The sequence below is a fragment of the Herpailurus yagouaroundi genome, unplaced genomic scaffold, assembly GCF_014898765.1.
Source record: "Herpailurus yagouaroundi ecotype Mexico unplaced genomic scaffold, PumYag 187, whole genome shotgun sequence".
NCBI lineage: Eukaryota > Metazoa > Chordata > Mammalia > Carnivora > Felidae > Herpailurus > Herpailurus yagouaroundi.
This window is the reverse complement of record NW_024412418.1, coordinates 16,715,015-16,741,171: the sequence shown is the minus strand read 5'-3', so window position 1 is coordinate 16,741,171 and position 26,157 is coordinate 16,715,015. Positions and strand designations below refer to the sequence as shown.

Here is a 26,157-nt window from a genome sequence, read left to right as displayed (position 1 = left end):
AAGTGGATGGATTCACAGCTTTCCCATGTTAGCGGTGAAGAGGGTTCTAATTCCTCCACTTCCCTGGCCTGAAGTTAGAACAGGGCAGAATCATGCCACTTTTCATGTCGCGGCATCACAGCCTCCTGGTACCTGTCGGCCAGGATGTTAAGCCTCTTCCCATTCACGACCTCAGGAAAGCCGAAGGCAGCCTGAGGTCTCGCATTCCACGCTCACCTGGGTGAATGAGGCAGGAGTCGCACTCATTCTCCTCGTTCCTGCAGCAAGGGATGGTGTAGCCCACTACCTCCTTCTTTCCAGGGCAGACGCATTCGATCTGATCGTATTCACAGCACTCCCGACACATGATATTCCACTCGGCTCCCGGGCAGGCCTCATTAATGACCGTGTACTCTGAAATAGAAACCGGCAGCTGAGCACAGGGGTTCTGGTAGGAAGGGGTAAGACCCATGAGGGCTCTACTGGGACGATGCAACCTTGCCCTATAAAGGCATCATCCTGGGGCGCCTGGGTGGCTCAGTCGGTTGAGCGTCCGACTTCGGCTCAGGTCACGATCTCACGATCCGGTAGTTCGAGCCCCGCGTCGGGCTCTGGGCTGATGGCTCGGAGCCTGCAGCCTGTTTCCGATTCTGTGTCTCCCTCTCTCTCTGCCCCTCCCCCGTTCATGCTCTGTCTCTGTCTCAAAAATAAATAAACGTTAACAAAAATTTTTTTAAATAAATAAATAAAATAAATGCATCATCCTGCCTGAACAATAGAGAAGGCTGTGGGGATTCTTCCTAGGCCAGTGTCTCCAAAGTGGGGTGGCCTGACCTGAAGGGTGTTCAAAACCATCCACCGGGGCACAGACGAAATTGTGTTAGAAGTATTATTCATTTTTATTTCTTAAAAAAAAAAAAAAAAAGCTAAGAACTGATGTTTCATCAGTATATAATCTGTGCAAATACACAAAAATAATATAAACTAGTATACATTTCTTGAGTGTCTATGTCCATTTCTATTTTTGCTGGGGTGCATCCGGCTACTTCTTACAGCTACATAGGTTGTACACTGCACAACTCCAGGAGGAACCACTCAACTGAACACCTGTAGAGCATAGCCCAGACATTTGGGCCATCAAAAAAGTTTGGAGACTACTCTGTAGACGAGGCCATTCAAGTTCAAGGCTAATTGCCAAGCAGTGACCATGTCATTTCCTCCAAACTTGGCTCCTCGATTTTGCAGCATGCCATTTTTATCGTATCTTCAAAGCTAACACCAACAAAAAAGACAAAAAGTATCTTAATTAGTATGTCTGGGAGAATTTCAATGTTTTACCAGGGTGAACTCATTGGCAAAACTTCATTCAGTCCCCAAATACAACTGAGCGTTCTTTCCCATGAGAGAGAGAGAGAGAGAGAGAGAGAGAGAGAGAGAGAGAAGTATTTCTGGGTAGAACTTCTGTCTTTCTTTCTTTTTTAAAACATACCTTAAGTAAATGGAAAAGAAAAACCATCTGGTAGAATCTATAAGAGGACTCGGTTGGAAGCTGCCCAGAGGAACCCAGCCTAAAAAACAGACTGAGTTTTGATTGGCTCTTTTTTCTCATCCACTCTCAGTTTCTAAAAATTTTGCACAAAGACGATGACTGAAGAAGAAGAAATAGGTCAGATATTTGCGGGCGAGAGCGAATCTGGCTTCTCTGTGAAGTCGTCCCTGAAAACCCTGGGCAAGGATCCCCCAACATGCTTTGCAGGCCCACATAAACCAACACTAGGATCTGTGGTGGCTTCTGACCTCTCGAGTTTCACAGTTTAGTTTTGTTTTCCCCTCCTAAATTTGGAAGCCTGACGCTGAGTTGATCATCTTTAACCTGCCAGGTAGAACCATCCAGAGAAACTATCACCATCTCCTGTCAGCCTCAGGTCATAAGAACATTCTAGCATCATAGCAAGGAACCACTTGCATAATAAGAGATGGTTCCTGACATGGAATAAATTTAGCTTTTTGAAAAATTTTCTAATTTTCCCCCCACAAACTTTGGCCAGCCAGCAAAGGTCCTCACGATGGCATTTGGGAGTGATTGGTAGAGATTACTGTAATGTCACTAGTGAGGCTTTGTTTCCCTCACTAGTTTGCGGGCCCCACCAGGACAGACACCGGGATAGATACTCGGCTTCCCACGTTTCTGATGTTGGCTGGATGAAGTGAATGACTTCTAAAGTGTAGACAAGGGGCGCCTGTGTGGCTCAGTCAGTTAAGTGTCCGACTTCGGCTCAGGTCATGATCTCACGGTTTGTGGGTTCAAGCCCCACTTCAGGCTCTGTGCTGACAGCTTGGTGCCTGAAGCCTGCTTCGGATTCTGGGTCTCCCCCTCTCTCTGCCCCTCCCCTGCTTGCTCGCTCTCTCTCAAAAGTAAATAAACATTAAAAAAATAACTTAAATAAAATAAAATGCAGATGAGAACATAATGGTTAAAAATGAGAAAGAGCAGGAGAAAACACAAAGGTAAATCTCCATCGTATTTGGCAACGAGTCCTTAAATACGACCCTTAAACATGAACAACAGAGAAAAAACAGATAGATGGGGCTTTATCACAATTAATAAATTTTCTGCAACAAAGGACATGTCAAGAAAGTAAAAAGACAGCCTACAAAACGGGGGGAAAGATTTGCAAATGAAAGATTTGATAAGGGCTTCGTATCAAAAATACATAAAGAACTCCTACGACTCCACCTCAGAAAGACAAACAGGCATCACTGAGGAAATGCAAAATAAAACCATGAAGAGATACCAGCTCACAGTACCGGGGTGGCTACAAAAAAAAATAAGAGGTGGCAAAGATGTCGAGGGACTGGAACCCTCGTGTGCTGCTGGTGGGAAGGTAAGGTGGGTGCAGTGGAAACCAGGGTGGCGGTTCCTTCAAAGGCAAACACCGAAATATCACTGAGCCCCAGCGATTCTACTCCCACCTACCTTCCCAAAAAATCAAAAATAGAGACTCAAAACAGATGCGTGTAGGCCAATGTTCACTGCAGCATTATTCCCCGGAGTCAAAAGGTGGAAACAACCCAAGTGTCCATCAGGAGATCAGTGAGTAAATAAAATGTGGTGCAGGATACAGTGGTACTCAGACCGTGGAATATTACTCAGCCATGAAAAGGCATGCAGCACGGCTGCTACCTGCAGGTGCCCAGTATGAACAAGATATGGAGAAAAATAAACAAATTAACCTGCACTTGCCTTTGAAAACCTTCATGGCTGGTGTGAGGGAGACAAGAAAGGAGGGTTGTTGTGTGGGACGACTTCCACTATCACTGACCGATGTTGACTACAGTACAGTATTAATAAACTCTTGTCATATACACCGTATTTAATGTAACTGGCAATAAGGGAGCAGAGGAACGGGTCTCTATCTGCAGGCAGCCGGACCTAGAATGAGGCAAAGCATTCCTGAGCTTACTCTTGTATGGAAAAGCAAAGGACTGTCCACGGGTGCTTCGAAGTGACAAAAAATACACCCGTGCCAGTTGTGGGCACCTTCCAATGTTCTGAAAAATCCCTGATTTCTGCCAAACACCACGGCCTGAGATCGAGCATCCAAGCACGGGAGATGATCACCCACCATCCCACAGCAAGAGAAGAGACAGAAGAGCCATTGGCTCAGCTGTGATCGATCATGTGACATTCGGCATCACATACTACTCATATTGCAAGACATGGCTCGTTTCTCAAGTCAAAATTTATTAGAAATGCTTGCTTGTTTTGCACAACACTCACAGTCCAAGGTTTTACTATATAGCATACCAGTTCCTTACTTAAAATGTTCACGTTGGCTCCCACTGCGTTTGGAACAAAGCCCAAATGCTCCGTCATGGCCCACAGGCCTTTGAGAACCCACCACTCCCTACCCCTGCAAACGTTTTCTTGGCCATGGTCTCCCACCTTCTAGAAGTTTCTCAAAACCACCAAGCTCTTGTCCACCTCCGGGCCTTCACGTTTGCTTTTCCCACTGCCTCTGTTTCACCCTTTTAGGCCTTATGATAAATGACACCTGCTCAGAGAGGTTCTCACTGACTTCTCCCCTGGAAGTGCATAGCTCCACCCGCCCCCTCCATGATAATCTCTACTAAGTGTTTCCTTGTCTAGCCCTTACCACAACTTATACTCATTTTCTGCATTTCCATTTACTTGCCTATTGTCTGCATCCCTTACATGACCATAAGCTGGTAGGAGCCACATCTAACTTGTTCATAGCTGCTAGGGAAGGGTCTGGCACACAAAAGGCGCTCAATAAATGCTTATTGAATGAATCCGCCTTAACACCCGAGCTACCTCTCTTCAATAGTCCAGTATTTCCATCCAGTAGGTCCAGCTTGGAGCTACAAGCCAGGGGAGCTGGCTTCATCCCATAATTTGCTATTGGAACTAAGGCACTTTCCATCTGTAGAGAAGAGCCTGGGACAGTGGGTCCAGGCTATCTGCCTTGGGTCCAGCCCCCACCTTGTCCAGCTGTGCACAATCTGAACCCCGGGAACAGCAAATACGCCTGTGGGGTGTGGCTCGTGTCTTAGCCCTCCCTCTGTTCACCTTAGGGTAAGCCCCACATCCTTCAGGCTTTTCTAAGAATTTATAAGCACGAGTAACTCCTAGGAGGGCAATGGCAGGATAAAAGTAATTTGCAACTTTTACAAGCCTTTAAACTTAAGAAGGCCAAGTGAGGTCGGCTCTACTCCAACAGAGAGTGACGTCCATTTCCCCCTAAGCAGCAGGCAACACCTCTGGCCCAGCCATGGAATATTCTGGCCTCCTTTTTACCCAGAAATTAATTCCCTAAAATGCCTTCATTGACATTTCTTTTAACTTCAATGAGCAAGTCCACCTCTGCCCTCCCAAGCCCATCATATTAACTTCATAGGTAACGTCCCAGGCGCCGTATCATCTTAACCAAAGGGAATGATCCCGGGAAGCTATTCTGTCTGCCAGGTCCACCAACTTGCTCCTTTTCGAGGATTCTGTGGGTGGCAAACAGAATAATGGCCCTCCCAAAGATGTCCACATCCTAACCCCCCAAAACTATGAAAATGTTGCCTTACAAGGCAAAAGGGATTTTGTAGATATAACTAATTTAAGGATCTTGAGATGGGAAGAGTATGCTGGATTGTCCATGTGGGCCCAGCATCATTGCAAGGACCCTCGTAAAAGGGAGGCAGGATGCTCAGAAAGAGGTGACAACAGAAGCAGAGACTGGACTGACGTGCTCTGAAGATGGAGGAAGGGACGACGAGCCAAGGGACACAGGCAGCTTCTGGAAGCTGGACAAGGCACGGGAACAGACCCTCCCCTGGAGCCTCCTGAAGGAATGCAGGCCGGCCGACACCTCGATTTTAGCCTCAGGAAACTCATTTCAACCTCCTGACCGCCAGAACTGGAAGAAATAAAGGTGTGCTGTTCTAAGTTACTAGTAAGTCTGTGGTAATTTGTTACCGCGGTAACATACTAACAGAACTAACTTGCTGCGTCTTCTCAGAAAAAATAAATAAATAAAGGTTTAACCACCCCGTCCCTCAGTTTCCCCACTGAACACAGTGCCAAGAATACGGGTGAACTGACAAATTCATTCTTTCATTGCACAAGTATTTACCAAGTGTCTGCTTGTGTCCTGTAGGAGGCTGGGTGCTGGGATATGATGGAGAGAAAAACAGACACCCTTCCAGCCTTACAGAAGTCACTGTTTTGTAGAAGAGGAGACTAAGGGCAAATGACCTCACAAACACATAATCACTAACTGTGGTAAGGAAACTTCAGGATGCTCTGAGAACAAATGGATGGTCATGAAGGGACATTAGTACCAAATCTATGGGACTCACAGGGTTGCTGGGGGGGGGGGGGGGGCGGGAGGACGTTAAATACAACCACAGGTAGAGGGGCACCTGGCTGGATCAGCCAGTGAAACAGGTGACTCTTGATCTCGGGGTTGTGAGTTCGAGCCCCCACCTGGGGTAAAGCAATTACTCAATAAATAAATAAATACATAAGTAAATAAATCTTTAAAAACAAAACAAAACCAAAAACTCAGAAATCTGTGTAAGTGCCAGAGGAGGCAATGGTTTTAATGGTTTTGTGACTCGACCTGTTCCCTCTGGTCTGGCAAATCCATCACCCTTCTTTCTCCCCAGCTTTTTTTTTTTTTTTTTTTAATTTTTTTTTTTAACGTTTTTTTATTTTTGGGACAGAGAGAGACAGAGCATGAACGGGGAAGGGGCAGAGAGAGAGGGAGACACAGAATCGGAAACAGGCTCCAGGCTCCGAGCCATCAGCCCAGAGCCCGACGCGGGGCTCGAACTCCCGGACCGCGAGATCGTGACCTGGCTGAAGTCGGACGCTTAACCGACTGCGCCACCCAGGCGCCCCTCTCCCCAGCTTTAAGAGAGACGAGAGGGTGCCCTCAAAATATATGTGTAAGAAACAAATAGATAAGTGAAATATTCTGTAAGAAATAATTAAAGTTGACCAGCTGAAGAGATTTTAAAACGCGGTAAGCAGACAAAAGCAATCTCCTGGACTTTTCCTCCCTCCATTTCTTAGAATTACATTTGCAGAAAAGGCATACTGGTCATTTGGCTTTTGCCGTATAGATTTCAGGGAATTTCAATATGGGGCTAGAGGCCAGTTCCAGAAAGTAGGGTTGAGAGAAACCTCTCCAATAGCAGAAGTTACTGGATGTACGTGTGAATACTAGAGCATGTCAGCATGTGTTTACCTAAAGTGCTTTTATATTGTTCATGCAATTGAATCTTCAGCGTGACCCAGGGAAGTAGGTTTTTCCTTTAAGTTAAAATGATGTAGCCTCACTTCTTCACTTTACCAGCGAGGAAAAGGAGGAAGAGCTAGGTAGGAGAAGAAGTAAAGAGAAATGCCAAAGCTTTTCTGGGCAATTAATTCCGGGAGGACGGGAGGCCAATACAGACGTGTGGGCCTAGGGAGGGGGTGGAAACCCCACTGCTCAGAGGGCAACGGGCCAGGACCGCCCCCAGCACGAGCAGCTGCGGAAGGTGAGCAAATTTTACTCTGTCGTCCACCTTTAAGAACAAAACCTTATATAAGCTGCAAATGTGCCTTATCCCGTCAGCGCTTCCCAGGAAGGAAGCACAAATAAAGCACAAAGAACTCGCCTGGGATAAACCAAGGCACCGAGAACACACGTCCATGACGAAATCGAGCTCCGAGAGTTCCGCGTGCCACTCACACTTGTTCATGCCGAGCTCTTCCACTGGGTAAAATATTTACGGTTCTCTTTTTTTTTTTTCATGAAACACTACACATTTTAATATCAAAGATTCCTTATGAAAGCTTCAACAATAAAATCATAAAGGAAGGAAAAATATTGAGCAGTATCTTTCATATTTTTGCTGTCTGGATAGACAGCAAGCTTCAAGTTGTCTTATTCCCACGGACGTATATATACACATACAGATACTGATACGTGTGCACACATAGTCTTCTGGAAACTGGTGACATACATAACGTTTCCGGTTAGAAACACTGTTCCTTTTTCTTTACTTCAATCATGGATGTCTTCTCTTGACACTTAGGAGTCTCCAAAAGTGGTTTTAAAATTGCTGCATAATTATCTCATGTGTGCAGGTGCCCTCTCCCCTCTTTTTAAATTTTTTCATCAAAATTAAAGGGGCAGATGGGGCGCCTGAGTGGCTCAGTCAGTTAAGTGTCCGACTTCAGCTCAGGTCATGATCTCGCGGTTCGTGAGTTCGAGCCCCACATCAGGCTCTGTGCTGACAGCTCAGGGCCTGGAGCCTGCTTCGGATTCTGTGTCTTCCTCTCTCTGCCCCTCCTCCCCTCATGCTCTGTCTCTCTTTGTCTTTCAAAAAATGAATAAACATTTAAAAAAAATTTTTTTTTAATTAAAGGGGCAGAGAGAGAGCGGGACAGGGAATCCAAAGCAGGCGACAGGCTAACAGCAGCAAGCCCCACGTGGGGCTCGAACTCACAAACTGTGAGATCATGACCTGAGCCAAAGCCAAGAGTCCGACACTTAACCGACTGAGCCCCCCAGGTGCCCCAGAATCTTAAGCAGGCTCCATGCTCTGTGTGGAGCCTGACATGAGGCCCAATCCCATGACCCTGGGATCATGACCTGAGCTGAAATCAAGAGTTGGATGCTCAACTGACTGAGCCACCCAGGTGCCCCTGCTCCCCTCTGTTTTAAATCAGGGCAAATAAAAGCAAGAGAGTTGCAAAGTACTTTGGTATCATAAGCTCTGTCCTCTCAGCTGCCATGTTTCGAGGCATAAGCCATCCTAGCAGCTCCTATCCAGAGTAGAGAGGCCATTGTTTTGGTCCAGCTTTGGTTCTTCCAGAACTCACTGTGGAAAATGGAAGGCACTCGAGCTCTCAGTCCCGCTCTATCAGTGGGAATACCAAGGCAATGAGGACAATGCTGACCAGCTGGCCCAAGTTCAGCTTTCATATACATGGAGGTCAAATGAATGAATCAATGAAAGAAAGCTGGCTGATGTCATCGTCACCGTCGTTATTTTGCAGGGTCCCTCGGCAGCCTGACAGTCTGCTTGAAGGCTGTCCAGCTCTGATCTCTCCCTCCTGCTGACAAGATGGAGAGCCCATAATCCCTCAAACAGCAGGTGCTAACCTCCACAGGATGGTGGGGGACTGTGTCCCCATAGCCTTCAAGTACTGTGTTCTCAACACGACATTTTAAGGAAATGACTTGAAACTGATGGCCGTTAAGGTCCATCTGAAAAAACCCAGAGGATTCTCCATGAAAACAAGGGTCAGCCTGTTCCTTGCAAGATGGAAACGTCAGTTGTCAGATGAAAGGCCCTGGTGGAGACCACCCCAGAAGGTGGCAAAGAAAGGCACTTTTGTCAGGTGCTCACTCCTCCTTGATGTTAGAGCCCTCCTCTCTGTCCCCCGAAACCTCCAGGTCCTCCCGTGTAACCACATGTAACTAAAATTTCTACTGAGCCTTTACTGTCCTGCATTCCGTAAACCTTCTGAGACCAGAAGGGGGAAAAAAGACGCATAACTCGGGGGTGCCTGGGGGGCTCAGCCAGTTAAGCGTCTGACTGCGGCTCAGATCATGATCTCACGTCTCGTGGGTTCAGGCCCCGCGTCGGGCTCTGTGCTGACAGCTCAGAACCTGGAGCCTGCTTCAGATTCTGTGTTCCCCTCGCTCTCTGCCCCTCCCCCACTCGTGCTCTGTCTCTCTCTCTCTTTCAAAAAATAAATAAACATTAAAAAACGCGGTCTGCATTCCCCACACTGAGGTCGGGGCAGCCCACGCCTTTCCTGACTCCCCCAGGGTCAGACCTCCTGCTTGCGGGATCGGGATCCATGACAGGCAAACCCCAGGCAGGCAGGATGGTGAGTCAGGGGACAGGCGATGCTTACGCAATGCTGACTGGGCCCTCGTGGCCTCCTTGTCTCCTCCTAAGCCTTTGAGAACCAACCTGTCAGCCAGAGACCCTCGGTCCCAGCCTGGCTGGGTTCCCCAACTCGGTGACCTCTGGCTGCCCCTTTTTACAGCTCCTCTTGTTAAGGAGAGAACGACAGCTGTGGAGTCAAGGTTTTCGTCACCGCCTCTGGGTATCAGGAGTGAGAAAACTTCTCAGGGATTCTGTAGAAATCTGGTTTTTAGGCATGCACACAACGGGGAGGGACGGGGAGGTAAAAGTCAGTGTGTCTCGAGCTGTCCCTACTCACCCTTTATTAAGCACACTGTTCTCCGCTGTGGTTCTTCATTCCCTCCTCTGCACCCTGGGCCCCGACACCCGCAGGGCATGCCCACACCAGCTCGCTGAATCCTCAGAGCCACCCCTCAAAGTAAGTATTATTTTCTTCGCTTGACAGATGAGGAAACTGAGGAACAGACAGGGTAAATAAACTGCCCCGGGCGGCACAGTTTTCAGGTGAAAGAAGGAAGATCAGAACCCACCTCTTTCTAGAGCCGGAGCCTAGAAACAGATTCCTTCCAACACACTAGCTTCATTCTAGAGAGCTCACTCCCCTGACTTTGCAGATTAAAAATTCGGCAGTGACGAAATGGACACGTTTGGGAAACAGACCACCCAACTTTTAATCCTGAAATCTGTCCCTCTTTTATGCTGCTGGACAATCGCAGACAAGACACCTTCCCCCAAAGCTTCAAGCGCAGAGGCGTAGGCCGATGGTGTTGTCGACGTCATTGCGGTGGAAGAAGGCGATGAGCAGAAAGGGCTTTGAAAGAAAAAGTACAGATTTGTCAAGACATTACCAATATTCTCTGCAGGATAAAGAGCCATCACGTCTTCGGCTAAGACACAGATGGCGAAGGGAGTGAAGGGGGTGAGTAATAATGTCTTCTCCTGAGGCCCACACATACATGGCATTTTTCAGCAGTAGGCTCATGTTTAAATCATGGCATTCTGAATTCCTCGCCTTGCTTCTAGATTTCTTCGTCTCTTTTTCCTAATACTCCCTCTTCAGACACCCGTTTAAATAGGACATACCTCACCTCCTGCTGCTTCTCTTCTAGAAATAGAAATTCGACATCCATAGCCAAAGGGAACAAAACCTAAACTCTGGCATTTGGAAGGGCCCCCAGTTGCCATTATCCTCAACAACTGTGGTGCTGGAAATCCTTGAAGGACAGCCTCTTCTGGGTTACTTCCATTGTTGGAAAACGAGCGAGCTGACTGGGTCTTATTTTCTCAGTAGAATTGGCTACCACAAAAAAAAAAAAAAAAAATTTAATAACGCATCTAACAGCACCTGGCAATCGAATTCAGCAAATTATTACATCAACCGAAACATCAGAATGGCCAAGTTAAAAACAATAAAACTTAAGCTCTACCCTAAAAAATCCAATCTGGATTTCCCTGGATCCAAGAATTCTACCAACCACCCCACCTGCCCCCAATCTTCCACACCTTCAAACCCTTCTTTCTGAATCGGAGCACGTCAAGGCTACACAGGAGTCTTGGTCGGCCACGTCTCCCTCCTTGCCAATAGCTTCCAGGGTTAGTGTTACTGTCTTCAGATCCAGGGTCACTGATGCCCGGCAGAAGCCAGATTTTCCTCCTGGCCAACAGCACTGGTCGAATGTGGAGGGAAGCTGAGTGAGGATGATGCGTCTATGACGGTATGTCCTGTTCACGGAACCCTAAGCTGGCAGCAGCTTCAGGCAGGCTAGCCTCCATTATAGCTACCTCCCCCAGCTCCGCGGGCTAGAACAAGAGAAAATGAACTTCTTTTTGCCTGAGGCTTCCTGCCTGGCTCCACCTTCGGATCGCAACAGGGGGTCAGGAGCATCTCCTGTCTGGGACACCAACATTATGGATCCAGAATCACCTGCGCTGAAAGACACTGACCTCTCAGCCCCTGCAAGAAACTACCATTCGCCCGGGTGCAAACACAGAGAAACTAAGGCACTGTGCGGAAGGGCATTTCCTCTAAGGTTGTAAGGTGGGTGCATGCTAAAACCAAGGGAAGGTAGCAAGGCTCAAAGAGGGAAACTTACGGTGAATCTTTAGGGGATTGTTTTTCTGACAGAGCCACAGGGAAAGAGGACAGGACTGTGGACTGAGGCAAAGAGGGCCTCAAGGGGACCTTGTAACTCCCACCCTACTACACACAGAACCGCCAGTGTTTCCTCTCGACACCCTGTGAAATGGGTGCTGGTGGGAAGTACAGTAGAAGGGAGAGGAGACGGCTGCAACTTCCTGAGCACTCCTGTTTTGCGAGGCGTTTCACTAATCTACTTTAAGTAGATTCTCATTTAACACCTGCAATAAACCCATAATACACTACAATCCTCAGTCTACAGGTCGGAAGGTGGTAAGGCCACAAGAAAAAGGTTAAGTCACTTGCCAGAGAAAAACAGCCACGAACAACAGAGCCAGGACTCAAACCCTGCCCCATCCTTTAAACCGTAATACTCCACACCCCGTGTATATACATATTCATACAAACACACATCCACATCTCTACTCTTCTGTGTACGGGTGTATTCAAACTTGGACACATCCATACCAAGATATCTACATCAAAGGTGAATTCCAGAATTATGGCAAGTAAAGGCTGGATCTTTGCTGAGGTCATGGATGACTCGAGTCTACTCTGGCAAGATACCCCTTAAGGGAACAACAGGTCTTCTCCCTTACCCATTGCCACCGCAGTTATCCAATCTGAAACAAGTCAGGGCAGAGAGAAGGGGCAGGCCATGCTAGGGCCAAGAGAGAAGCCGTGTTGCATGACAACAAGAACAATATTTAGCAAAGGCAGGAACAAAGAAGTTCCCAGAAGCAGCAAACAGCGGGTTGATGAGCAGCTCAAACTCACGTGCTGTCTCTTTGGGATACAGCCCCAGTGTAAACAGCTCAGACCACTTCAGGGTGTGTAAATCTCGGTCACAGTGACTGGGCTATTCCCGAGCTGGCAAGCACCAGGGTAAATAACAAGGGATTGGAGACAAGCCTCCGGGTGTGCAGGGTGGGGAGAAGAGAGGGTAACTGGTGATGAACAGTCCTGGGACTCAGTGCCTCCAGGGATTCGAAGGATGCTCAAGTAGCATCCTTGTGAAGGGGAGACTTGGTGACAGTCAAGGATACAGTCTAGTTGGGGAGTCAAGCCACAGCTCCATCACTCCCCAGAACTGCTGTGTCACCGTGGGCACCTGTTAATCAGATTCAGTTTGTCCAATGATCCCAGACCGACTGCATTACTGTAGGCAACCTGACTATGAGAAATGAGTTGTCTCAATGAACCATGCAGGTCAATGCTGGCAAGGATGTTTCTCAACATGAACGGGGCCAAATCCATGGCTCTTTCACTCTCTCAGGGAGTGGTAAGTGACTAGGACATCAGACTTCCTGCCCTGCCCTCAGCAGAAGGCTAATGAGAAGCCCCTGTTTTACAGACTTTCAAATTCCCTTCTTCCCTTAGCCTCCATAACGGTGAGGTTTTCTTCAGCGTTGCGTTCCTTACGGGCAAGGGAGTGGTTTGCCAAACTATATTCTAAGGAGCAGTAACTCCACTGGTAGTATAAGGTATTGTGTGGAAAGACATTCTGTGCTTAACCTTATAAAACGCGAATCACTGCTTTCTCTATTGCAGGGCTTAGCAGTGTCTATAAATGCTTTGTGCACAGTTAATCTCCACATTCCCCAGACATTTTTCATCATAACGCCGTCGGTTTTGTTTGTTTATTTTTGCTGAATATCTTCCAGCATTAGAATGCCATGAAACCCACTTTGGAAAAATGTCAGACTGGACCAACAGCTCTTTCGATAGATTGTTCAAGTGCCTTAAGGAAAAGAACCCTGTCTTGTTCATCATGACATCCCCAAGTACCTAGGATCGCGCCTGGCCCCGGGGTAGGTGCGTGATCAAGTTTGCTGAATAAATACCTGAATGTGGACACGTGAAGCACGTGTGATTCCCAGGGAAAGGTTAGTTCTGACAACGAGTGAGGTTAGAAACAGCTCTTGCTGTCACACGGGAGTCTCGATGGTGCAGTATGAGGAATCCATTGGGTCTATTACTGTGAATATTTTTGTTAACTGCAGTGTGGATCTCATTTCTACAAAGACTAGGGATGCTCGCTTGTTCTGTTCCACCAGTGGGTTGGCCAGGGGAGCCGGGCTTGCACAGAAGGAAGGCTGAGCACCACGCAGAAGCAGGCAGCCAACCACCCACTGGGAGGCAGAAAGCCAGACCAAGAAATCCTGCAACAAACATTCTTTCCTGGCACCCAAACCCCCGCTTCTGTTCACAACCAGGTGAGCCAAGGGGATGTGGCAAAGTATGGGAGTAGAAGTGACCAGCTAGAAGCTAAACTCAGGCAACGTGTCCTGGGACACCTCAGGTGCTCTCCACCTTCAGTGCTGATCCGGAGGGAAGATCCCAGCATGAGGGCGATTCACTGATCACATGCAAAGGAATCCTATGAAGGAAGTGGGGAGGGGGCTCTGAAAAACACTGACCCTTCAGCTCCTCAGTCTTCAAGTGATTCATTTGACTTGAAGCAAACTGGGTCAACATCCCCTCCATTTAGTGGTTTTCCATTCAACTGGCCGAAAAAACTTTTCTTAAACCAATCGTGGATTCAGCTTATGAGGACAACTGCCTTGTCTCCCCATGAGCTAACGTTGCCTGAATGCGTTCCTCACTCTGTTCTGGCGGCAGCCCTGGTTTTCCAATCACCAAACCCACTGACCAGACTTCTACTCACATGGAGACTCACTGCCAAACCGCTAACGCAGCCCTCTGAAACGGCCGGAACCTCAGGGAGGGTGGTGACACAGACACCCACACCGCAGGAATAAAGGCATTTCCCCAGCTCCAGAGGCAGAAGGGTGACAGAAATAGGTGTCTTCATTTGCTGCCCAGACGATGGGGGCACTTCTCTTAACTGTTCCACGTTACTGTCTGGTAGACAGTAGATCCTTATTCATGGTTGAAATGAATTGGTTAAAGCCCATCTTAATTTTACTGGAAGGGGATGGTGTCTCCATCCCCTGCTATATCCATCAACTGCGTTATGCCAAAAAAGAAGGGGGAAAAATGCTTGCCTTTATTTATTCCAGGCCTGCTTCTCCCATTCCAAAGCGTTAAGGGTTTACACACTGATGATCTTGACAGAATAAATCCGTAAAGGAGATAGGCTACATAGTATCAGGGCCGGACATGAAACACGGCTCATCCTTAACTCTATCCCGTTGCGAACAGACACGTGATTCCAATGATAAAAGTTGACCACGAGACAAAGAAAGTCTCACTTTCTATGCTGGTTCAGAATAAGACACATGATCTTGTGGACAGCGCTCCCAGCAACTGGTTAAAGTTTTGGGTCTCTGCTCAGTGCCTCAGTTTCCTTCAGGGAACGGCTCCCCCCCAGTCCCAGATCCCACATGGGCCCACGGGGGCTTTTGATGCCTCTCTCCCTCCTCCCGCATCCTCTGTCTCCGCAGTGGTGAGTATACGGCCTCACTTCTGCCATTCTGAGCACTTTCAGTGCCCAAGGGATAACCAGACTTCTTTACTGACACCATGTTCTTTTATGAGTCAGCCAAAATACAGCCAGCACATCTACCTACCATAGTCAGTGTCATGGAGGGCTTCAGTGTGTGTTACGGAGCCAGACTGTCTGGGCTCCAACATGGATGTCCAGCCATGTGGCCAGGGCGAGTACTCCCTACCTAAGTTCCTCCATGTGTCATTAAATAAATTAAACGTAAGGCACATAGGACAGAGCCTGGTATTTACCACAAACGCCATTAATTATCTGGGTGGCCAAACTTACGGTCGGGTCCCTTATACATGAGAGGATGGGAGGCTATTTGGTGCTTCCATCATCAAGGGTGAAGGGTTTGAGGTACAACCCCTACCCACTCTGCTGTCAACCACACGGGTTCTGGGTCTGTCTCACAGATAACTGTACCCCAGAAAAATGAAAGGAGTGGAGCTGAGCCGGGAGCAGTGGAAGGTCCCATTGACTAAAGAGTACAGTACCAACTCTAATTCTCTGCCTTCCTTGAGTAGTTTTGCTTATATGTACAAGGTTTGTTTTTTCCTACACATTTCACTGTCAACCTAATGCCTCAGCCCAGACCTTACGATGGCTGACAAGCAGAATTCCTTAAACACAGACCAGGCTTGGAAGCTGGTAGACGTTTTGCCACTGATCTGGTAGCTTTCAAAGCTCCAGCTGGCCTCTGGCCCCTTTACCCTGGAATTCAGGAACTGGAAAATGTAAACACTGCATTTCCCTTTTCTCTCAAATTAAAAAAAAAAAAAAAAAAAGAGGGGAGGGAGCTGGGCTCTTGTGACTTTCAGATATCCCAGAGTGAGGGTGACAGGTCCTCCCACATTTGGGGGGAAACGGGGCACCAACTTCCCTCATTTATCACTGAAATGGCACCTCCCCCATCCACACATACAACAAATCAATCGCAGCTTCTAGAGCTGGTCTCAGGGGAGGCAGGTAGAGACGTCTCTCTTGCATGGGGATTGGCCGCCCCTAGTGGGACAGGTGGAAATAATTTCTGACCTAAGGCCAGTCACTAGATCCCCCCAGACACCATTATCTCAGCCATTTCTGTCTAGCCAGTGTAACTCAGATGTAGGTAAGTTTAAATCAAACCCTCAGTCCATGCCAGTGGTATTCCAAAGCCTTCCCTAAGACTTCTGGGTATTTCTGAGAGACTCACATGCTTTAAGCCACTTCTGCCTTTGGGCTCCCATGTCCAAAGGTGATTTGTCCCCAGCTTATTGACCCAGACATACTACCCAGCTTCATCCTCTGTTTCCATCAAAAGCTCACTCTTGAGAGCTCAAGGGAATAAAACATTTTACTGAAGTGTTGGTGGTCACAGAGGTTCTACATGTTCTACAAAACCCACAAGTTTATATTCACATTCCTTCTTTTCAAAGTCCTGTCAAGGGGCACCTGGGTGGCTCAGTCGGTTGAGCATCCTACTTCGGCTCAGGTCATGATCTCACGGTCCATGAGTTTGAGCCCCGCGTCGGGCTCTGTGCTGACAGTTCAGAGCCTGGAGCCTGTTTTGCATTCTGTGTCTCCCTCTCCCCTCCCTCCCATCCCCTCCCCCCCCCGCCCCCCCACTGCTCGTGCTCTGCCTCAAAAATACATAAAAACATTAAAAATAAAATAAAGTAAAATAAAATAAAATAAAATAAAGAGTCCTGTCAAGCTACTCAATCCTCTCATGTGTTTCTCCCCAACCAGCACCGAGCGCTCTGCCTTCTGGCTTTCGCTCTCCCTTTCCGCCCCGCCCCTCTCAGGAACGCAGTCAAAATCTCACTTGCCAGTAGGAAGTAGCCAGGAACATACACGTAGGTTGAAAAGGTGGGGTGTCTGGCCATAGAGAGGACCAACCTACCTTCAAATCCTACCTAAATACTTTTGCAGGCATTTCGACCCAAAGACTGCCAGACCTTCAGCTCTACGAGTCTCCCTCTTTGCCGCAGGCGACCAGTGCCACCGAAACTGGGGCTAGCAAGGACTCTCTCCTACCACACAAGCCGTGCCAAGCGGAGACATACGTCAGCATAATCGATCCACCCGCTAGATGCGGGAATTTAAGTCACCCAGGTACCAGGCGAGTCTGAGCTCAGGAATTAGACAGTCTGAGCTCACCCGAGGCTCCACTCATCTGCCTGTGCATTCTTTGTCTTTTTCATCATGATTGCAGCTAACTTTAAGTAATGCAAAATTTACCATTTCAGTCACTTTTCAGTGTTCCGTTCAGTGGCTCGTGCAAACAACACCACTATTCATCTCCAGAACTTTTTCATGATCTCACAGTGAAACTCCACGCCCACTAAACGTGAACTCGCCCAACTCTCCTCCCCTCCCCCCGAGCCCCTCCTGGATCTCCCTGCTCTGTGCACCTTCTATGAGTAAAACCACACAGTATTTATTTTTCCTTTGTGTCTGGCTTCTTCCACTTAGCATGTAATGTCTTCAAAATTCAGCCCTGCTATAGTCAGTGTCAGCGCTTCGTTCCTTTTCAAGGCTGAATGGTATTCCAGTGGGTATAGATACCACACTTTGTCCATGGATGGACATCTGGGGTTGTTTCCACCTTTTGGCTATTGGAAATAAGGCTGCGATGGACACTGGTATACAAATACCTGTTCGAGTCCCCGCTTTCATTTCTTTTGCGTATACACCCAGAAATGGAATTGCTGGGTCAAACGTTTAGGTTTTTTTGTTTTTGTTTTTGTTTTTGTTTTTTTGAGAAACCAGGCCAGTGCATCCTTGAACAGGTCACAGAACCTCTCTAAACCCCGTTTGTAAAATAAGGATAATAACAGCCCCTACCTTATTAGGGCGGGCTGAGAATTCATGCATGCACGGAATTTGGCTCAAAGACTGGGCACAACATAAAGGTCCACAGATGTTTCATCACGTTGCCGTCGGAAATTAAGGTGCTCAAAACTAAGTGATCTCCAAAGTCGCTCCCAGCTCCAAAAGTCCATGACCCCACCATCAAATTATTTTCCCGGTGGAGAAGCCACAGCTCTTAGTTATCGATGAGGGGAACACTGTCTCCGTGGTCCCCACGAGAATCCACCCCAGCCAAGATGGCCCAATTTCCAAAGCTCTCTCCTTGGAGTTTGCTAACACATCCCATCATAAACCAACATCTCATTTTTCTTGCCACTCCTTTTCCCCTTGCTCTCTTTCCACATTCCCTTTCTCGGCTGGTTGCTCCTGCCCACTGGATATCTGGGCTTCAAATTATCCCCGGTTGCCTCTACGTTCGTTCTCCGCAAGCTAATGTCTTTTGGAAGCAACACTGGCGAAATTATCCATATTAAGGTTTCGTTCCCAAGAGTCACATATTTTACATGAGTTTTTCCTCTTAGGCAGAATCCTGCTGGCAAAGCCACTGCTGTCTGGTGGAGTCACTGGAGTCGGGTTTCTCCCCCACATGCTGTTTATGTTGGGTTGTCACTTGGCCTAATGTTTGCATTCTCACCCCGCAGCATGTGTCCCGTGTCGATGAGCCACAACCACCTCCTGTGCCATGCGCACAACATCCAGTGGATGCTGACAGTTCATCAAACGCTCGTTTTAGAAAAGCAATTAGAGGAAATCTGCTTCCAGGCTCTTCCAGACGGGGCCAGATTCAGCATTCCAGCCGGGAGTGGACTCACTTACTCTTTGAGGAATTATTTCCCGTCTCCACTCTGTTCCTCCCTCTCCCCTCTGACGGTGGACGTTCAACCACCAAAATAGCCTCACTAGGCACGTGAGGCTGCTGGAGGGTGCTACGGGGTTCCGTCAACAGCGTGACTGCCAGGCACCCTTCCCGAAGCTTTTCCGTAGCCAAAGGTAAAAGAGATTCTCGGGTAAATGGGTTTTGTTTTCCAGATCCCGGGCAAGAAGAGAGGGGCAGCTGACCTTTGTTTTTTAACTGGCGTGGGTTTGAGCCATCGTACCTGCTGTGTTACAAAAAAGGAAGCAGGGGAGGGTTGATGTAGCCACGAGGAACTAGTCCTCGGAGCCCTGGTGCTCTGGGAAGGAACCCCCCGATGGAGTTGGGCTAGGGCCACCAAAAGGCAGAGACGAACAGGGAGGAATCCTAATGAAAGTTGGTGACTTCCTCCTGGGCGAGCACTTGTGTGTATGGACTATCAGGCCCCTCGTGGGATCCTTCTTCCTTCAATATTTATTGTCCCCAGGTGCCACTGAGGCAACACTCCAATGAAACACCCCCGCTTGAGAGCAGAGCGCCAAGGAAGATTTCACCTGGGGCCGGCAGGCTACAGGTGGAAAGTTCTGACCAAAATGGTTGGTTGGTTTGTTTCTCATGTGTCCTGCTTTTTGCTCATCATGAAGGGACGTGCCTATGGTCGAGTCCCCTATCTATACAGCAGGCTATTGACTTTAGGCCCTCAGCACCCCCACCGAACCCTGATTCATTCCCGGACACTCGCCAGCTACCTGCAGCAACGGGGCGCCCACCTCTTAAGTAGAACACAGGTGACAAGTAACCAGCAAGGTGACAGGTAACCAGCACAGAAGGCGAGTAGCAAATGCTCACACACTCCCTGCTCCTCCCCAAGCTGCCCTGTTTTGTCACATCTGCACACGTCAGCCTGCCCTTCCCTCAGCACGTCTCACCTACCTGCTGACTCCTGGCCCCGCTCGAGCCAGGTAAGGACAGATGCACCCAGAAGTCCCTGCTTCTCTGCCTGCCAGCGAGCAGTTACAAGACAAGCCTGCCATTCCCTCCCGGGGTCAAGAGGCCCCACAGGAGCTCTGGGTCACATTTCAGCCTCAGTTGTCCCGGGAGCCCATTTGACATGGGGTTTGCGGCTCAGAAAATGATAGTGAAAAACACAGAAGCCAAAGCTCTTTCCAAACAAACACTGTGTGTCCCCAGAAACGATTCTGCACTTTTAACCCCGGCCGTTTTTTGCTTGTTTTTTTTTTTTTTTTTTTCCTCTTCTTTCTCATTCTTATGGGAAGGAAGTGTATATATGCTGAGTGGGTGAATCTCCCAGGCTGGGGCTCTGTTCTGAAGGCTGGGACTGCGGGATTTCAGCAAGCTACATCCACCAGGAGGAACACCCTTGCTGCGAGCCTTGCTCTTGGTTCGTTTTTCTCCTTCCCGCTTCACCTCGGGGGGGGGCTCTTTCCAGGGGAAACTTCTCCCTCTTGCTAGTCAGAGGGGGTGAATCAGACCGGATAGATTCCCGGAGGTACTTCTGTGCTTTACGAAGATAAAATGAAAACTAGGAAAATGCACTGGAGCTGGTTGGTACCCTTTCCTGAGGCAGTCCAGTCCCACCAGTTGGGATGATAAAACGGTGCCCCATTCTCAGGGAGGACAGACGCTCCAGCACCAGCAGCCGAGCCCCCCAAATTACACCAGCGCTGCCTCTGCTCCCCCCAGCCCCCCACCTAGCACCACCACCTCTCGGGGCTCCCCCCCCCCCCGAGGGGCGGGGGGGGGTCCCTTCCATACCCAGGAGGGAAGTGCCCCTGGGGGGCCCCGAACGCTACTCACAGTACCTCTAGGCAAGGATGAGATGAGAAGGAGCTGCAGGAAAGTGAGCCCCAACTGCGTCCAGCAGCCCAGCTCCATCGTTCCCGCGCCGGTGCCAGACTGACTGCTGGGGAGGGACCGAAGGGAGGCTGGGGCAGGCGGCTCTTACAGGGACCTCCCCAAGCCCCAGCTGAGCGGGAGCTCGGGTTTCAGCTCGCCAGGCTCTCCCATCCTCGTCCGAGGGGAACCACCTTCAGCCAGAGCCACGACGACGTCAGCCCAAACCTCTCCTCTCCGCTGCCTTAACCCTTGCGGGGGCCCGGGAGGTGTGGTCACGCCGCGGGACGCCCGGGGCAGGAGGCCAGCCTGAGTCAGGCTGAATGCCCAGAGCCGGGTCGGAGCCGCGGTGGCAGGGGTGGGGGGGTGATGCTGGGGGAGAGCTGGTGGCACCCCTGATGGGGGTAAAGGTAGGCGGGATGGTGGGGCAGCTCAGGTGAGGCCCGAAACCCCACCCCCACCCCACCATCATCCCACAGGAACTCTGCCAGGACTACAGACTCAGTCTGACTAAGAATGTGGCCTTGACCGGGGAGGAAAGGAGACAACCCTCTCCCCCACCCACCTCTATCCCCGAGTTCTGCTTCCCCCTCTGCAGCTCCTCCAGGTGATCACAATTTGAAAACCTTATCCTTGGCATCACAGGCATCTTCCTCTGATGCCCAATCATGGAGTGTTCAGGAGCATAAAGTGTGTGCCAGGCAAGGAAGTAGGCTCAGGGATAAAAGAACACAGAGGACCCTGCCGCCTCCGTTGTGAGAGCAGCAGTCTAGACACAGGAATAGCAAATGACATCTCAAATGAGGAGAAAGAACGCTTATTAGACAATAGCTGATTTTTTTTAAATTTTTTTTAACGTTTATTCATTTTTGAGACACAGAGAGACAGAGCATGAATGGGGGAAGGCCAGAGAGAGAGAGAGAGAGAGACACAGGATCGGAAGCAGGCTCCAGGCTCCGAGCTGTCAGCACAGAGCCCGACACGGGGCTCGAACTCACGGACCATGAGATCATGACCTGAGCTGAAGTCGGACGCCCAACCGACTGAGCCACCCCGGCGCCCCTAGACAATAGCTGATTTTTTTTTAATTTTTTTTCAATGTTTATTCATTTTTTGGGACAGAGAGAGACAGAGCATGAACGGGGGAGGGGCAGAGAGAGAGGGAGACACAGAATCGGAAACAGGCTCCAGGCTCTGAGCCATCAGCCCAGAGCCCAACGCGGGGCTCGAACTCACGGACCGCGACATCGTGACCTGGCTCAAGTCGGACGCTTAACCGACTGCGCCACCCAGGCGCCCCGACAATAGCTGATTTTTAACATCAATCTCTCTGTGCCAGGGATCTAAGTACCTTACACGTATCAACTCATTCATTCCTCGTAATTAACCTATCGTCTCTGCTTTACAGGGAGGCAAACTGAGTGGATGAACATTCAACAGCTCATCCAAGGCCACGCTGTGGGTAAGTGGCACAGCCAGGGTTTGAACCCAGGTCCAAAGGCAGCAGTCGTAGCCGTCGGGCTCTACCACTCCCTAGGATGCTGTGAATATGGCGCTAAAGTGCCGCAGGCACTGTGTGCGTGTGCAACAGACGGTCCTGTCCACACAGCACGCACGCAGAAACCCAAGCCTCTGAGAGGAAGTGACGTGCTCAAGGTCACTCAGCCGGAAGCAGCAGGGCAGGATTCACAGCCAGGTCTAACTCAGGGAAGTGTTGGGGCTTCAGGCCATGCCTGGTCCCGGTTTGCACTCTCACATGAAGAACCCATGTTGGGAGAAGTGAGTGATCATTCAGGCCCAGGGCAGCAGGAGGTTTACCTGAACCGGGGAAGCTTCGCCTGGAGCCTGGGAGACAGGGAGGATGTCAACCCAGGCAGGGGCGTGGGGAGGCCTTTCTAGGAGGAAGGACTAAATTTGACCAGGGCCACCGGGAAATAATCAGTATTTGCTTGTGTATAGTACAACTTTATATTTATTCTTGTCCCCAAAGGATCCATGGCAATGTGTACCATTAAAATACATCTTTAACGGTTTGGATAAACAATATCAGTACCAGAACAAAAGCCAACTCAGGAGGATAGACAATGTGTGTCACGTGGATGGGGCAGAGAGCAGGAAAAGAGGAAGCAAGTGGTTAGGGTGTTTGGATTTTATTCTGGAGCGAATGAGGGGCTCTGGCGGTTTAGGAGCGGGGGTGCTGAGCCCGAAGCAAATTTCTAGGAAGAAAAGCCACCTTGGCATCCAGACCGAGGGAAGGAGGAGGCCAAGGCTGGCATTGGGAGCACATCTGAGACTGTTGACAGACTTGGAGTAAACAGTAAGCAATGGAGTGGAAGGAAAGAAGGATGGGCGAAACTTAGGGAAGGGAGAGCCCCCAGGGCTCAGGCTAGACTGGATAGGCAGGGGCCTGGCCCAGGCACTCCTCTCAGAGAGAAACTCCTAAATCCCAGCCCTGCTCCTGGGGCCTACTGCAGGGAAGTAACCGTGAACAGGAACTCGGCAGTCAGAGCCCTGTGTTCAAAACCTTGATTCACCACTTTCTGACTCTATGTCTGTGAGATCACACAAAATACATGCTGGTCTCTGCCCCGAGCTCCTGGCACAGGGCGCTGACACCCTTGCGTCTTCTGGGTGATACGGACGTCTTTGGTCCTAATGAGGCAACTCTGGGTGGGCTCCAGGATAGGGCTGGTCACTAGAAAGATCAAGCCATGACTGAAAGCTTGGAATTTTCAGTCCCACCCCCTATTCTCTTGAGAAGGGAAAAGGGGTGAAAATGGACTTAATGGCCCGTCATGCCTAAAATGACAAAGCTTCCGGAAAAATCCCAATGGTACGAGGTTTGGAGGGCTTCCAGCTTGGGGAACACAACCATGTACCAGTAAGATGATATACCCCAACTCCATGGGGGGATGATACACCCCAACTCCATGGGGGGATGATATACCCCAACTCCATGGGGGGATGATATACCCCAACTCCAAGCTCCTGACTTGGGACCCTCCCAGACCTCCCCTACGTATCTCTTCATTTGTATCCTTCGTCATACCCTTTAATAAACTGGTAAATGTAAGGGCTTCCCTGAGCTCTGTGAGCCCCTCAAGCAAGCAATCGAATCCAACGAGGAGGAAGTCACGGGACGCTCCAGATTTGCAGCCAAGTGGGACAGGGGTTGTGGGTAACTTGGGGACCTAGTACCGGCGGTTGATGTCTGAAGTGGGGGACAGTCTCATGAGACTGAGCCCTTGACCTGTGGGATGTGGCACTCCCCCCAGGCAGTGTCAGGATTGAGTAAACTTATAGAACACCCAGCTGGTGTTGCAGACTTGCGTGGTGCGGGGAAAACCCACACATACCTGGTATCAGAAGTGTCCAAAATGAGTATGGTAGTGGTCCAAGAGAGAGGACACACCCAGAAGAAGGAAGGGCAGGGGTTTGGGGGTTTTTTTCCTAATACAATGACCTAAACCAAGCTAACTGACTCTTTGAATCTCAGTCTTCTCATCTGTAGAATGGAAATAATCATCAAACTTTACAGACGGGAGAATTTAGGGAGACTGTATATAAGGCCCTTAGCACAGTGCCTACCTCATACTAAATGCTCAATGAATGGTAATCATTGGGACGCCTGGGTGGCTCTGTTGGTTAAGCGTCTGACTTCAGCTTAGCTCATGATCACACGGTTCATGAGTTCGAGCCCCCGTCAGGCTTTGTGCTGACAGCTCAGAGCCTGGCGCCTGCTTCGGATTCCGTGTCTCCCTCTCCCTCTGTTCTTCCCCTGCTCGCACTCACTCTGTCTCCCTCTCTCTCAAAAATAAAGACTAAAAAAAAAATTTTTTTTAAATAGTAATCATTATCTGCATTATGGGCCTAAGTCTAACACGAAGGAAATCCTATGGTATGGACCTTCTTCCTCACCCTCAACTTCCCTGTCCGGGTGAAATCTGATTAAAACAAGCGCCGGGGCACCTGGGTGACTCAGTCAGTTAAGCGTCTGACTTTAGCTCAGGTCATGATCTCGCGGCTCCTGGGTTCAGGCCCCGCACCGGACTCTGTGCTGACAGCTCAGAGCCTGGAGCCTGCTTCGGATTCTGCGTCTCCGTCTCTCTCTGCCCTCCCCCACTCATTCTCTTCCTCTCGCTCTCAAAAATAAATAAACATTAAAAAATTATTTTAAAAAAAGCACCAAAAAAAAAAAAAAAAGCCTTAAAAAGGTGGGAAATACCAAAGAGCAGCATATCTAAGGGGTGGAAGGCGGAGGTGAGAAGAGGGGAGGTTCACTTTATGTCTGGTCAACCAGCCCCAGTCCTTCGATGATGGGACTGGGGAGGAGGTGACTTAGTTTCCAAATAATGGTAGGTGTTAGAGCCTCTCAAGAGTCTGTTCTTACTACCAGCTGACAGTAGCACTTCCTTCTTCCATGATCCTGCATCTCCAGCCGCCGCCCCCCCACCCCCACCCCTGCCACACACACACATTCAACCTCCCTGGGTTGATAACCCAGCAGCCTCACCCCTACAGCAACTATACCCCAACAGGGCAGGACTCCAGGTGATGAACCTAAAGGAGTCCCTAGTGCCAGGTCTTTGCTCCTCCAGGCTTAGAAACCTGGAAACAGGCCCTCACTGCTCTTTCTGGAATGCCCACAGTAGTAATTGCTCCCTGCTAATTTGTTGTCTTATTTGGGTTTGCAGATTTCCTAGGGCTACAGAGCCTGGAAAGGAATTCTCAGAAAGAAGCAGGACACATTTCTGTGGGGAACTCAAAGCCATGCATGATCCAATATTTCCTTGTTGAACTTCATGATAAACCTGGGCTCATAGAGGGAGAGGGAAGCCAGGACTATGATACAGAAAAGCTCAGTGGTTTGCCTGAGGCTGTACAGCCCTACACAAATTTCGATTTTCCTACACAAGTTTAATTTCCTCTCTTCCCATTATGGTCAACTCAACTTTTCATAGCAATAGAGTTCAGTACTGTCCTAAATCAGGGCTTCTTAACCTGGATCCCATAGGCTCTCTTGGGAGGGGGTTTTTGGAGGGCCTTCAAACCTCCCCAAATTATATGCAAAATTTTGCATGCAGTTTGGAGTAAGAGGGAGCCATAGCCTTCTTCAAAGCCTCAAGAGGATCTACAAACTTCCAACTCATTTCAGAATCACTGGTATTCAAAAGCTGACACTGAAAAGTTGAGGAAATATTTGTTGGGTTTGGGGAGAGTGGTTTTATGTGTACAATTGTTGAGTCTAGGCTACAAACTACACGGTGGATATTTGAAGGACCACCCTCCCCCCTAGCTTTTCCCTGATTTCTGCCTTAAAAGCACTTGCCTTGGATCACTGGCTACCGTTGAGTCTGGCTGGAGCACTTACTATCCCATGTACACCTGGGCAGGTTCTCTCAGCTGTGATGGCCTTAGTTTCGTCATCTGTTAAATGGGACGAATAATATCTGCCCCCAGAAGGTTGAAGTAAAGTGCTCGGCACAGTGCCTAAAATACACCAAGCATGCAGTAAAATGTTAGCTATTTTTATTGACGTTATCTCCCCCTTCTGCCCTTATCTTCGACACCCACTTCCGGCAG

At 49.1% G+C, this 26,157-nt stretch overlaps 1 protein-coding gene across 1 annotated transcript in view; it reads right to left on the bottom strand.

The window, feature by feature from the left end:
- PAMR1 (peptidase domain containing associated with muscle regeneration 1) overlaps positions 1 to 20,776 on the bottom strand; it is a 75,820-nt gene extending 55,044 nt beyond the window's left edge. The window contains exons 1-2 of the mRNA XM_040495443.1: positions 20,544 to 20,776; positions 217 to 393 (exon numbers count right to left, since the gene is read on the bottom strand). Of these exons, the coding sequence (XP_040351377.1) occupies positions 217 to 393; positions 20,544 to 20,616 (250 nt within the window). The 5' untranslated portion in view covers positions 20,617 to 20,776. The remainder of the gene's footprint in view (positions 1 to 216; positions 394 to 20,543) is intronic.
- Between the last annotated feature and the right edge of the window lie 5,381 nt (positions 20,777 to 26,157).